The sequence below is a fragment of the Arachis hypogaea genome, chromosome 8, assembly GCF_003086295.3.
Source record: "Arachis hypogaea cultivar Tifrunner chromosome 8, arahy.Tifrunner.gnm2.J5K5, whole genome shotgun sequence".
NCBI lineage: Eukaryota > Viridiplantae > Streptophyta > Magnoliopsida > Fabales > Fabaceae > Arachis > Arachis hypogaea.
Window position 1 is genome coordinate 9,360,349 of NC_092043.1, and position 12,865 is coordinate 9,373,213.

General features: G+C 27.9%; 2 protein-coding genes and 1 non-coding gene across 3 annotated transcripts; 2 read left to right on the top strand and 1 right to left on the bottom strand.

Annotated features, from left to right (window-relative positions):
* The first annotated feature begins 7,053 nt into the window (after positions 1–7,053).
* LOC112704967 (uncharacterized) lies at positions 7,054–7,722 on the top strand. Its single transcript, XM_025755829.1, has one exon. The coding sequence runs from the start codon at positions 7,054–7,056 to the stop codon at positions 7,720–7,722; it is 669 nt and encodes a 222-aa protein (XP_025611614.1).
* Positions 7,723–8,394: 672 nt separating this feature from the next.
* Positions 8,395–8,547, top strand: LOC112708614 (U1 spliceosomal RNA). Its single transcript, XR_003156461.1, has one exon. It is a non-coding gene; the product is annotated as a U1 spliceosomal RNA (small nuclear RNA).
* A 368-nt stretch (positions 8,548–8,915) lies between these two features.
* LOC112705999 (probable indole-3-pyruvate monooxygenase YUCCA10) lies at positions 8,916–12,359 on the bottom strand. The gene is made up of 4 exons (XM_025757062.3): positions 11,636–12,359; positions 10,429–10,662; positions 9,959–10,084; positions 8,916–9,233 (listed from the first exon to the last, which is right to left on the bottom strand). Exons 1-4 carry the CDS (start codon positions 12,254–12,256, stop codon positions 9,024–9,026), a joined length of 1,191 nt encoding a protein of 396 aa, XP_025612847.1. The 5' UTR covers positions 12,257–12,359; the 3' UTR covers positions 8,916–9,023.
* Positions 12,360–12,865: the final 506 nt, after the last annotated feature.

The window sequence follows — 12,865 nt, forward strand, 5'->3', positions numbered from 1 at the left end:
AAATTGAATTTAAGAATTATTATCATTTTTACCAGATGTAGGTTTTTTTTAATTTTTTTAATATTTTATAATTAAAATTATTATTGTTAGGAAGTTTATTATTGTTGTTGTTATTGTTAGAAGCTGAATAGAGATGTGTATTATACTTGTACTCTATCATCTAAAATAATATACTTTCAAAAGTACTTTATCATCTATTTCTCTCATTCTACTAAATAATAACAGAAACCACAGTAACAAATTTTTGGATTACATACCATGAAGGAGAAAAATACAAATTCAGAACCAAAGGAAAAAGACGAGACACGAAATCTAAGACTGTTGAACGAATTGCACACTTTTATATTTTCAATAACCCTAAATCGGACCCATTATTTACTATTGGCAGATTCAAATTAATATTAAGAAAAGGAGACTCGGACTCTACGATTTCATTTTCAGCTTGATAATATATATATATATATATATATATATATATATATATATATATATATATATATATATATATATATATATATATATAACGCACGGTCCGGTTTGTATTGTTAAAATGTAAATTACAGCCGTCAATAAGTCGTGCCCTCCAATTTGTTTATTTATTTTTGCTTAACAAAGAATTTGGACCCTTCGAATTTTTTCACCTAAAAATTGACATAAAATTATCTCACCTTCTCGTTTATCACTCTCTATTTCCATATCCGGAGAAAACACACTAACATGTTCCATAACTAAAAAATTGAGCCTTAAAAAAGTTGATATCTCAAATTTGACATATCAAATATAGTGATGATGCTACAAGCCTTTTGTATAATTAACTTTGATTAACTTGTGAGAGATTTAGAAAAAAACTAATGAATTTTGTTAGATAGATAGTAATTAACTTTTGTAAACAATTTGAATAATAGGTTTTAGAATTCTAATAAAGTTAAAAAATATTTCACTTTTAAATTATCTCCTAAATCTTAACATTAAGATAACTATTTGTACACCTAGTGAATTGAATATTGAGCCATTGTTGACTATGCATGAGTAAATCGAATCAAAAGAAATAATCATCCAATTATAAATAATGAACATAATCATTTACATACCTATTAAATTGAACATGCGACATATCTATTGTTCACATTGTCTATCTATACTTTTCGAAAACTAATACATGCATGTTTCACATATTTTTTATATGCACCCTTTTTTTTGATATAATATAAAAATAAGTAAACGACAAATAGGTCCCTGACCTTTTTTTTCGCGGACATTTTCGTCACCAAGGATTGGAAAATATATTTATGTCCCTGACCCTTCCAAAACGCGGACAAATTTATCCCTCCGTTGAAGTGACTCTGTTGGACTCAACAGAAAATGCTGACGTGGCTCCCGTGGCGCTGACCTGGCCGTTACGGGAGCACACGTGGCTTGTAACTTTTTAAAACAGGATATATTAGTCCTCTCACACCAAAACGTGTAGTTTTTCAAAACAGGACATATTAGTCCTTCCACTCCCAAAACGACGTCGTTTCATCCAAATTCCTAATCTTTCACATTTATGAGCCCTACGCTTTCCTCAGCCACCTCCAACCCCAACCACCTCCTGCCCCCTAACTCCCTCTTCCACTATCACCTAAGCTACCCCTCCTCTCCTTGCCCCATCCCCCTCCCCCTCCACTTCCTCGCTTACCCTAACACACTCTACTCTCCTCCCTCTCCACTCCCTCGCTTACCCCAAAGATGAAGAGAACGGTGGTGTAGAATCTCTACTATAGGGGTTTAGGGTTTTAATGGCGTAAAAATGATTACTTGATTGCACTGTCACTGTGTATCTCTAATTACTGTTCAATTCTGATGCTAGTGATTGAAGAATCTCACATTTCTCTATTCCTTCTTTGCCGCCAATGGCTCTCTCTGCAGATCACCCATTCAAACCTGTTTCCGCCACTACTTACTCCCATTGTGAAGCGGTAAAACCCTCTCTTTTTCTCTTTTTCGCTTTATTTTTATTCAAAGCTGAGTTCTTTATTTATTTAGTTATTTTCCTTCTCTGTGGCAGTGGAAGAAGAAGTGTTCGAAGCTTCAAGAATCACAAAACGCTCTTCGCCAAACTGTGAAGCTTCTACAAATCAAAATCAATGAAGTTCAGGCTTAAAATGTGAAGCTCAACTAAGATTATTTATTTATTTATTTTCAATTTTTTATTTTTGTGCCTTTTTCTTGGGATGTGAGTAGTGAATCTGAATAAGAATTTTATGCATATGTAGTGAAATTTCTGCGAGTGGATTCACTAAACAGATTGGATTAAGTTGTAATTAGTGAACATTGCAATGTTGTATTTTCTGCAGAATGTGAAGAAGAACGGGTGCGAACCAAACCAGACGCTGAGGAGAAGCTTAAAGAATGTAATGTTAGAGTATCTTTAGAAAATGAAGTATGTAGCTTGAGGTCTGAAATTGATGCGATTCGGCAGAAATCTGGTGGTGATACTAAGAATGAAAAAGAGAGCATAGAGGATTTTCAAGCTTGTATAGCTGATAAGGAAAAGGAAATAAGTAGGTTGAAGGAGCTCCTGGAGGCAGAGAAGAAAAAGGCAGATAAGGAGAAGAAAAACTCGGAGAAGGAGAGAAAGAAAACAGCTGAAGTTTTGAAGGCAGTAGAAGCGGAGAAGAGCAAAACTGCAAAAAAAGAGATGCAAATTGCTAAAGTTGAAGCAGAGAAGGCTGAGGATTATAGGACTCGGCTTGTTCGATTGGAGAAAGAAGCTAATGAGGCAAAAACAAAGCTGGCTCATAAATGTGAAAGATTGAAAATTTGGATGAAATGACGTCGTTTTGGGGTGGGAGGACTAATATGTCCTGTTTTAAAAAGTTACATGTTTTGGTGTGAAAGGACTAATATGTTCTGTTTTAAAAAGTTACATGCCATGTATGCTCCCGTAACGGTCAGATCAGCGCTACGGGAGCCACATCAGTGTTTTCCGTTGAGTCCAACGGAGTCACTTCAACGGAAGGGTAAATTTGTTCGCGTTTTGGGAGGGTCAGGGACATGAATATATTTTTCAATCCTTGGGGACGAAAATGTCCGCAAAAAAGAAGGACATGGACCTATTTATCCTTTACTCTATAAAATTTTTTATTAAAAATACATAAATTTATTAATATAGCACTACAAGTTTTGTAAATAACACAAAAAATTTATTACATAATTAAAAATTATTTTTATGATTGTTATTTTGGATTCTAATTGTACATCAAAATTTTTATTACTCGATAGTTTTGTATGCACAATTCAAATTATTTTTATTTTTATTGTTTTAGATTCTGTAATATACACTAAAATTTCTGTTTTCACTAGTTTTAATATATATATATATATATATATATATATATATATATATATATATATATATATAGAGAGAGAGAGAGAGAGAGAGAGAGAGAGAGAGAGAGAGAGAGAGAAAGAGATAATAATAATAATAATAATAATGATAATGAAATAACGACAAAAAAAATCAAACGAAAAAAAGACGACCACGACCATGTAAAAAAAAAAAAAAAAGCGTATATACGATAAGCATAATTTGATTGAATTTGGCCTAAAAATCAATTGGCTGCCTAACCTTTTTGATAAATAAATATATATAAAAGTTGTTATGCAACATTATTTTGTGTTTTATATACAGAGATGATGTGGGCTAACTTTCTACATCATTATTAACCTTCCATTTCCAATGTATAGGAGAGGGTTGGTTATGCATAACGTAGCCTCAAAGTCACTATATAATATCCTTTCCAATATCTTCTATTCTTCTAGGCAGTTGTTCTAACTACCATAATATATTTAGAAGAAAGATGGTTGTTACAATTGAAACAATAATTAGTACTTATTCATTATTACAATTAAATTAAAATTAATACCACTGAAATAATTATTTTAATTTATAAACAATAACAGGACATATAAAATACAATTTAAAATTCAAAAAAGGTTACATTCAGTAGCATTATGTTACATATTATTACATAATACAACTTAAAATTCAAAAAATAGTCAAGAAGAATAATGGTTGTATATCTTAAAATTACGACACAACAAAACTCTACAGAAACATAAGAGAACTTCTCCCAGGTTGTAAAAAAAAAAAAAAAAAAAAACTCGCAATTTGCGAGAAATTCTAAGTACATATTCTCATACTTCACCAACAGAGCACATTTTGTAGTATTACACCAAAATTAAAACTACATCAAATCTTTTTAACCAAAATTAAGTGCTTTATTTTTAAAATAAGGTTACAATTATTCAACCAAAAAAAGTTCAGCACGTAAGAATGTCTCATTGCTGTAGCATCACTAGCATGTGTGGTAGTATGTCCGTGGATATGGCGTGTGTAGCGGCTAGTTTGATTTGATGCAAGCCACGAGCCCACAATTAAGTACATGAACAAAAGATGACATCAACGGTGAAGATCAAATTAAGGTTAAAATTTAAATTCATGTGAAATTAATAGTTGAAATTTATTAAATAATTTAATTAATTTAACTAAATTGTCACGGTTTTCACCTCAGATTAAAACTGTTACTTTAATTTCTCGGAGTCTTCGCAGGTGCCTAACGTTAATAACGACGAGATAATGAGACAATTTCGTCTTAGGCTCGCTAGCTGTATGTGTCCTTAACTGCTTTTGTGACAATTTTGTATTTTGTCATCATAAAATCATATATTGAATTGTCGTCGATTATAATTAGGTGAGTCCATTGATAATTCTATTTCCTTTCATGCGTTAATCTTTGCATACTTTTTGTCATTCTAGATCCTTACAAGAAAAAAGATTTCTGGCTCCTAGGATTTCTCTTTAATTTTATAAAATTTTATAGAGTTTACTGATCACAAAAAAATTAAAGCAAATTGCGAGATTTGTTTTAAATACTTTTCTTCATTATAATAATAATTGGTTAATATTTTTTGTTAATATTTTATTTTAAATACCTTTCTTCATTATAATAATAAATCAAACTTTTAACAATTGTTTATTATCTACTATCTTTTTGAGTGATTATTAGTAAAAAAAATATTTTTAAAAAAATTACTAATAATTTGTATTAGAGAAATACTGGTTGATCAATATATATTATTTTATATTCATCTTATATTTGAGTTAATATTAACCAACTCTTTATATTTTTAATAATTTCTTAGTTAAACAGTAAAATTATCTAAAAAGACAGTATTCAAAGATAAAAAGGATTCAAAGACTAACAGAATTTTTTATTTTAGCCAATATTTTTAATTATTAATCCAATTTTTTAGTCTAATATTTTAATAATATATTTTTAATTTACATTTTAAATATTATTAGTAAAAATAATAAATTCTGATATCCCTTTAATATTTCTCTTTAAAGATTAAGTTGGCAAATCATTATATTATTTTACAATGGATTATATATTTATATTATGATACCAAACATGTTATCGTGGTGGATTCTGCTGATAGTTTGCATACTTTTTTTTAAATTATTTTTTTAAAAAATATTATGCAATCAATCTGACACAAATTAACATTTAATGATTATTTGTATTGAAATTTATTAATAATTTTAGTATTTTATTTTATATTTTTTTAGTAATTATTATTATGATTCTTCTTTATATTATTTTAGTGAGTCAATTATTAATAATCAATATTTCTAATTTTATAACAGATTATATTCTAACACCAAGTATGTTGACGTAGTACATACATTTTGGCCGGTGGCAGTTTGGATACCTCTCTAGTCTCAACTATTTTTTAAAAAAGTATATGTTATGTAATCAATCATACATAAGTTAACATTAAATGATTAATTATCTTGAGATTTGTTAATAATTTTAATACTTCATTTCATATCTTTTTAATAATTATTATAATTCTTTTCTTATATTTTTATGAATTAATAATTTTATTATATTATTTTATATTCTTTTAATAATTATCACGATTATTTTTTATATTTCTAAGACTGATATATATAATATTTTGTGTTATTATTTATGAGCGTAAGTGTTAGAATCAAGTATGCTGCGTGGTGCATTGTAGTGTCAATCTATATATTGATATTATTTTTAAAAAATTATATATTAAATAATTAAATTTATTTAAATTTAATAATTAATTAAAGTGAGATTTATCAATAATTATAATATTATATATATATATCTTTTAAATAATATTTAATTTTTTATATAACATTTTGAATATAGTATATTTGTTTTATTTTTGTCTATTAAACTTATCTAAATAGTTAAAAAATTATTTGTTAATATTTTTTAACAATATATTATTATTTTCTGCTACTACTCAAATTAATGTTTTAATTTTATTATTATTGTTGTTAATTTGATAATATTTAGTAAATACATATAAATTTTAATTTAAAATATTTTAGTTTATTTTTTTATAGACATTAAGTTATTTGTTTTCTTATTAAATATAAGTACTTTGTGAATTTCTTTATTTTATAGATTAGTTGATATTATTAGTATAAAATAGATATATTTTTTTCTGTACATCATACGGATATATCGACTAATAAGGTTATTAAAAGAAATTAACAAATTAATAACAAATAATTATCTAGCTCTAGTCTTAAAAAAAATATTAATAATAAAATGTATTTTTTTTAAATTAAAAATAAAAAGATTCGAACTCATAATTTTTTAGATGAGTTTAAAAAGACTATGCTATTTAAATTATAATTCATTAAAATAGAATATGTTTTTCGACTTAGACTTTCTAGTGTATATTCATTCACAATTAAATCCCTTAATATGGTATAATAATTAATCTGGACTACTACGTACGTATTAATACATCTGTAAATTACTTTACTCAACCATGATTAGCGTTCCCAAAATTAAAAGACATTGATTCGTCCATTATTAAACTTAGTCACCTTCCTCTCTCCTCTGTCACACCTACAACCTTGTACTTCCGAGGTTTCATTTCCAAAGTCCTAATCCTTGGAGAAGAAATTAAAACACCAACAATATAATAATAATGAACAGAGAACAAGAACAACAAAAGATGGAAGTTGTTGGGTTCTTTGGTGTTTACCAAGAATCCTTCAAGATCGTCCAATCCCACACAAAGATCTTCACTCAAATCACCTTTATTCTCATTCTCCCTCTCCTCTCATTCATCTTCTTCATTTTCAAACAACAATCCAATCTCCTCTTCAACGAAATTCTACATGACTCGCATGAATTAACCAATATCAACAACCATGACACACCACAATACCAGCACCTCATTCGAAAAATCTCTTCTAAATGGGACACTTTCTTGTTCTTCAACCTCATCTCCTTCACTCTCATCCTCATCTTCTCCATCCTCTCCACCACTGCGGTGGTTTACACCGTCGCTACTTCCATCTACGCCGCCGGAAAAGAAACTATGATAAGTTTCACTGAGGTCATCACAGGCATTGTCCCAAAGACATGGAAGAGGCTTATGGTAACTTTTCTATGCGCCATCTTAGATTTTCTAGCGTACAACTTTTTGGCAATGTTAGTTACTTGGGAACTTGCAAAACCGGTTCGAAATTACTTCGGTGTTGCGGGTTCCATTATTATGGTGTTCTTATATCTATCTGGGTTCGTGTATCTGATCATGGTGTGGAAGATTTCCAGTGTTGTTACCTTGTTGGATGGAAAAGCGTGTGGATTTGAAGCAATGAAGAAAGCAAGGAACTAGTGAAGGGTAATATGGGATTTTCCATATCCATTTTTCTTAGCGTAAACGTTCCCTTCTTTGTGATACTTTTTTTGTTTTTGGAGAAAGCAGCGTTTGGGATTTTGTGTTTGCTGGTGTCATGTCATGTGGTGTTTGAGGTTGTTCTTCTAACACTGCTCTGTTTAGTTTGCAATAAGTCTTGTGAGAATAATGTTGAAACGGTTGTTTTATTGGATCAAATTGACGAACATGTTCATAATAATGTTATGATTCCATTTTGATAGATCTATATATGTTCTATATACTTATAATTACTGCTCACTTAATCAAATTCATCTTTTCATAGAAATAAGAAAAATAGAACAACAACATAAAACTAATTAATATAATCAAATTTAAAAATCGATAATACTAGAAAGACAATAAAAAATCAATCCAAACCACTTTTATTCTTTTAGATTGACGCATTTAAACTTTTAAATTTTATTCTCCTTTTTTTTAATTTAATAACTTTTAATAATTCAATTCAAATATTTCAAATTCTAACTAAAATATATTAATTTCTAATCCAATAACATATTAAAAAACAAATAATTAATATTTGACCCAAAATTATTATTTCAATAATCCAAAAATTAATTTTTTTTATTTTTAATTGAAAATTGTATATTTTTAAAATAAACGAACTGAGTTGTACTTACCTGGATGGGGTCAATGGGTGATCAAGAAGGCCTATGGCCTAGGTTGGTGACTTCCATTGCACTTAGGAAGGGTGCCTGCCTAAGGTCTCCTCAAGTAGGAGAGCCTACATCATAATTTGTGGTTGTTTAATCTCCTAAAATTATATACTACTAGATCTTTTTGGAATATTGGGTTTTGCCTTCTGCTAAATTTTTTTATGACCCACTACGGTTTAGATTGGAACAACCAAATAACTAAATCCCTACCACGTACTATTAAGCAAATATTATTCTGATTTACTTTAAATCATTATTATTTTTGTAATTATATTTATAATATTATAGAATTATTTATTTATTAAAAATTTAAGGTATATAATTTAAGGATAGGCTTAAAAGTTTAGAGTGTAAGATATATATTTAGTTACTAAATTTTATATTTAAAAGCTGTATAGACCTTAGGAATTTACTAAATTACTTAACCTTTTAATTATAGTAGATAAGTAAATAAATAACATAATTAAAAAGATCGAATCAATAGAACCATGTAGACTTTATTATATATTTTATATACATTGCAAAATAACTTAATCATACATACAAACAAAGTCTACAGGGGAAAGCAATATACATTTCGATCGATCAACTTTCATTGGATAAATATGAATGATTAAAAGACACCTTTAAATTGATAGAATATTGGATATGGTTTGCTATATTCTTGGCATCATAAGAAATTCCTTCTAATCCCATTTTTGAAAAACCAGCACAGTAGATTCCTTGTTCTCCTCCCCAATGATTAGGGTAGCTTGGTTTAGGCATTCCATCCTCATTGAACAGAATCTCATAATCCTGCATGCAAAAATTTTTTTGATACAATTACTCGAACAATAACTAAGTGGTCTTAGGGTCATTACTCATTAGGCACATTAATCTAAATTCAACTTTTGGATTAGAAAAACATTTTTACTATACGTGCATATTAAAATTAATCTAACATATATATATATATAAATATATATATATATATATATAGTTTAATTTATTTTTAATATTTATTTTATATAAATAATATTAAAAAGCTAACACAATTCACTCTTTTTAACTAGCACTTAACCATCAACATAATTTTATAAACTAATGTTACAAAAAAGTTTAAATACACTAGTAGAATGTGTGTATATTGACTAAAATTATTAGCCAATATAAATAAAAATTTATAACCTTTGAATTTTTTATTTTATATTTTAATATATATATATTCTATATTAAAGAATAATTTTAATAATTAATTTTAATATATACTTAAAATAGTTAATATTTTTAGAACACGGTTCGCTAATGCTTGCTCTAATAACATTTATAACAACCAATTTAATTTAATCTCTATGTGAAAAAAATTAAAACAGTATTATTAAGAAGACAACAAATAATCCGTTCAAATAATCTAAATTTATTTTATTATGCATTTATTTATAATAGAGTAAATTAAATAAAATAAAAAATAATAAGTGTTGACAGTAGTTTTTTACTAATATTTTTTTGATACTAAATATTTTTGAATTATAAATATTCACCTTAAGCCACGTCAGCACATTGGTTCTGTATCCAATAGCAAAGATGATCATATCAAATTGAGCACGTTGTCCATTGGTAAATTGAACTGTTTTAGCTTCCTCAATGTTTAAAATAGCAGGGACGACCTGATTGAAGAGGAAGATCATTATAAATTCCACAGCATCCATTGTTATTCGAGAAATTAATTTATGAAACAAATTAACTTATTTATGTCGCTAATTAATACCAAATATGATGCAACCAGCTGAAATCTCTTGTGCTTAAATATATTAAGCCAACTTAGTTTTCTACTTTTCTTTACAATGGACATGATGTATGAATTGACTTAATACACGAGCTTTGTTAATCAACATCTTTTAAAAAATTTGGTTTGAAGTTTTTAAAGTAAAAACTTCTCAAAAGTCAAAACATTCAATGTATTAAAAATTCCACAACTCTTGACCACTAAATCAATATAATTATTAATTACCTTCACTTGGCGATTCTTAATCTTTTTGACGCAACCCATGTCAATGATAGGAGTAGTTCCATTCTTGATTTTCATTGCAAAAGGTCCCTCCTTTGGTCTAATCAAACCATACTTAGACATATTTCCATACATTAGTTTGCTCATGAGCACCATGAACTTGTCCACCGTTTTTACCTCAAAGTGTTTCAGCATCGACATTCCCGCGTACATCGTTTCCTTACTAAAGAAATGCATCTAACAAATAATGCCAAATTTTCCATCAAGTTAATTTTAGAGTTAAAATCTCGAACCATGTAACTACAATCGATGGAAGAGAAACGCTATTTCTTTGTGTTATATAAAAAGGTTGATACCAAATCAGTGTAAAAACGGAGAACTAATTTTCCTTTTTTATTTGTATTTTTCAAAATGATTATATTATTTAATTAGAATACACCACCGTACCCATGAATGAATAACACAAAATTACTTCATTCATTCTTCATCTATTTAAAGAATTTAATTAGAGAACCAACTATCTTTTAGCCATTTAACATATATTAAGGCAAAGCATATTTTTTATTCTTAATATTTGTAATTTTTTAAATATTTTTAATATTTAATTGTATTTAATTTTATCTATAACGTCTTTTATTTGTATCAAAATTATCCGTAAACATTAATTTTATCTAAAATATTGGGGACAAAATTAAAAACATTTAGTAATGGTTTCGAAACAAATCGAAAATGTTAAGGATAAAATTGAATGAATCCAAAATGTTAGAGACAAAATTGAATAAAATTAAATATTAAAAATATTTTTAAAAAATACTACAAATCTTAGAAACAAAAAATATATCAATTAATTTTTTTAAAATTATTTTTTATTTTAAATTCTAAATTCTAACTAAATCTTGATGCTAAACATTCCAAAAAATAAGAGTTAAAAACATAATTTTACAATAAAAAATTTACTAATATTAACTAATTAAAAAAAATTCTTGTTATTACTATTTTTTTCCCAATTTTCAATTAACTTCAAAAGGAATAATAATCATCACTATATCAACTGGTAAATAAAATAGAATAAGATTTTCATCTTAATCATTTTGACCCAATCATTTTAACTTTAAAGTTAATCTAACCCAACCTTATAAAACTAACAAAAAGATCCTTAACACACATGTAAATAAAGTTGGAATGAAAAAAAAAAGAAAAAAAAACTTACAGGGCTTCTGACAACAATAGATGTGTATGCACCACAATTTGAGAGATCATTAGCGATGTCCATTCCAGAATTACCAGATCCAACAACCAAAACATTCTTTCCATAAGTGTCTCTTCCATTCAAATACTTGCTAGAATGAATGTAAACCCCTTCATACTTCTCAAGCCCCTCAATCTCAGGGATATACCCTTCACTATTTTCACCGGTCGCGACCACCAAGAAATCCGAAACATATGTCTCGTAGGTGCCGGAAGATGTGTCCTTTGCAACGACCCTCCATTTGTCACTCCGTTCATAAAGAATAGCAGAGTCCACGGTGCGGTTATATTTGATATTAACATTGAAATATGCAACATAGGACTCTATGTAACGCAAGAACTGAACCCTAGTAATAAAGTTTGGTAAGCTAGCGGGAATTGGATAATGGGGTAGGCTACAAAACTTTTTGTCGAAGTGGAGTTTCAAATTATCATGGGCTCTTTTCCTAAAGAAAGATGCATTGCAATCATCTCTTTCAAGAACAATGTTAGCGATGTTGAGTCTGTTGAGGCACCCAGCGGTTGCTATTCCAGCAGGACCTGCACCCACAATCACAACAGGCACTTCAATCATCTCCATCATTAATTAATATTAATTATATTTTTTGGAGTTATTTAATTGGTAATGCTTGTTGTTTTTGTTTCTGGGCTTGATTTCCTAGGGTGCTGGGCACCTAGTTTTGACCAGATTCTCTAGTTGAATTTATATTGTAGCTTTAATTGTCACTAATAGGTAGCTGAGTTGTAATCCAGAGTGAAATAGCCTTTTTTTAATAAAATAAATAAATAAAATCGGGACAACCGTCATTTTTTTGTTTTGGTTTAAGTAAGTTGTTTAGCAATTTTCAGCAAATGAATATAATTTAGAAATTTTTTTAAACATAAATAGATCTATTTACTAAATATTGTCAATTTGTTTAGAAAGATATCTTACTTTTTCTTTTTTGAGCTCTAGCAATTTGTTTATGGTTACAATTTTTAGGGTATGTGGATGGGTGGTGTGGAAATTTCTTGTTGGAAAGTTGTTATATATATATATATATATATATATATATATATATATATATATATATATATATTGAATTCTAGTCGTATTATGCTATGTGTACACCAAAATCAATCACTAAAATCAGTTACTAATATAAAATATATATTAAAATACAAATATACATTGAAAATAAATTAAACCACA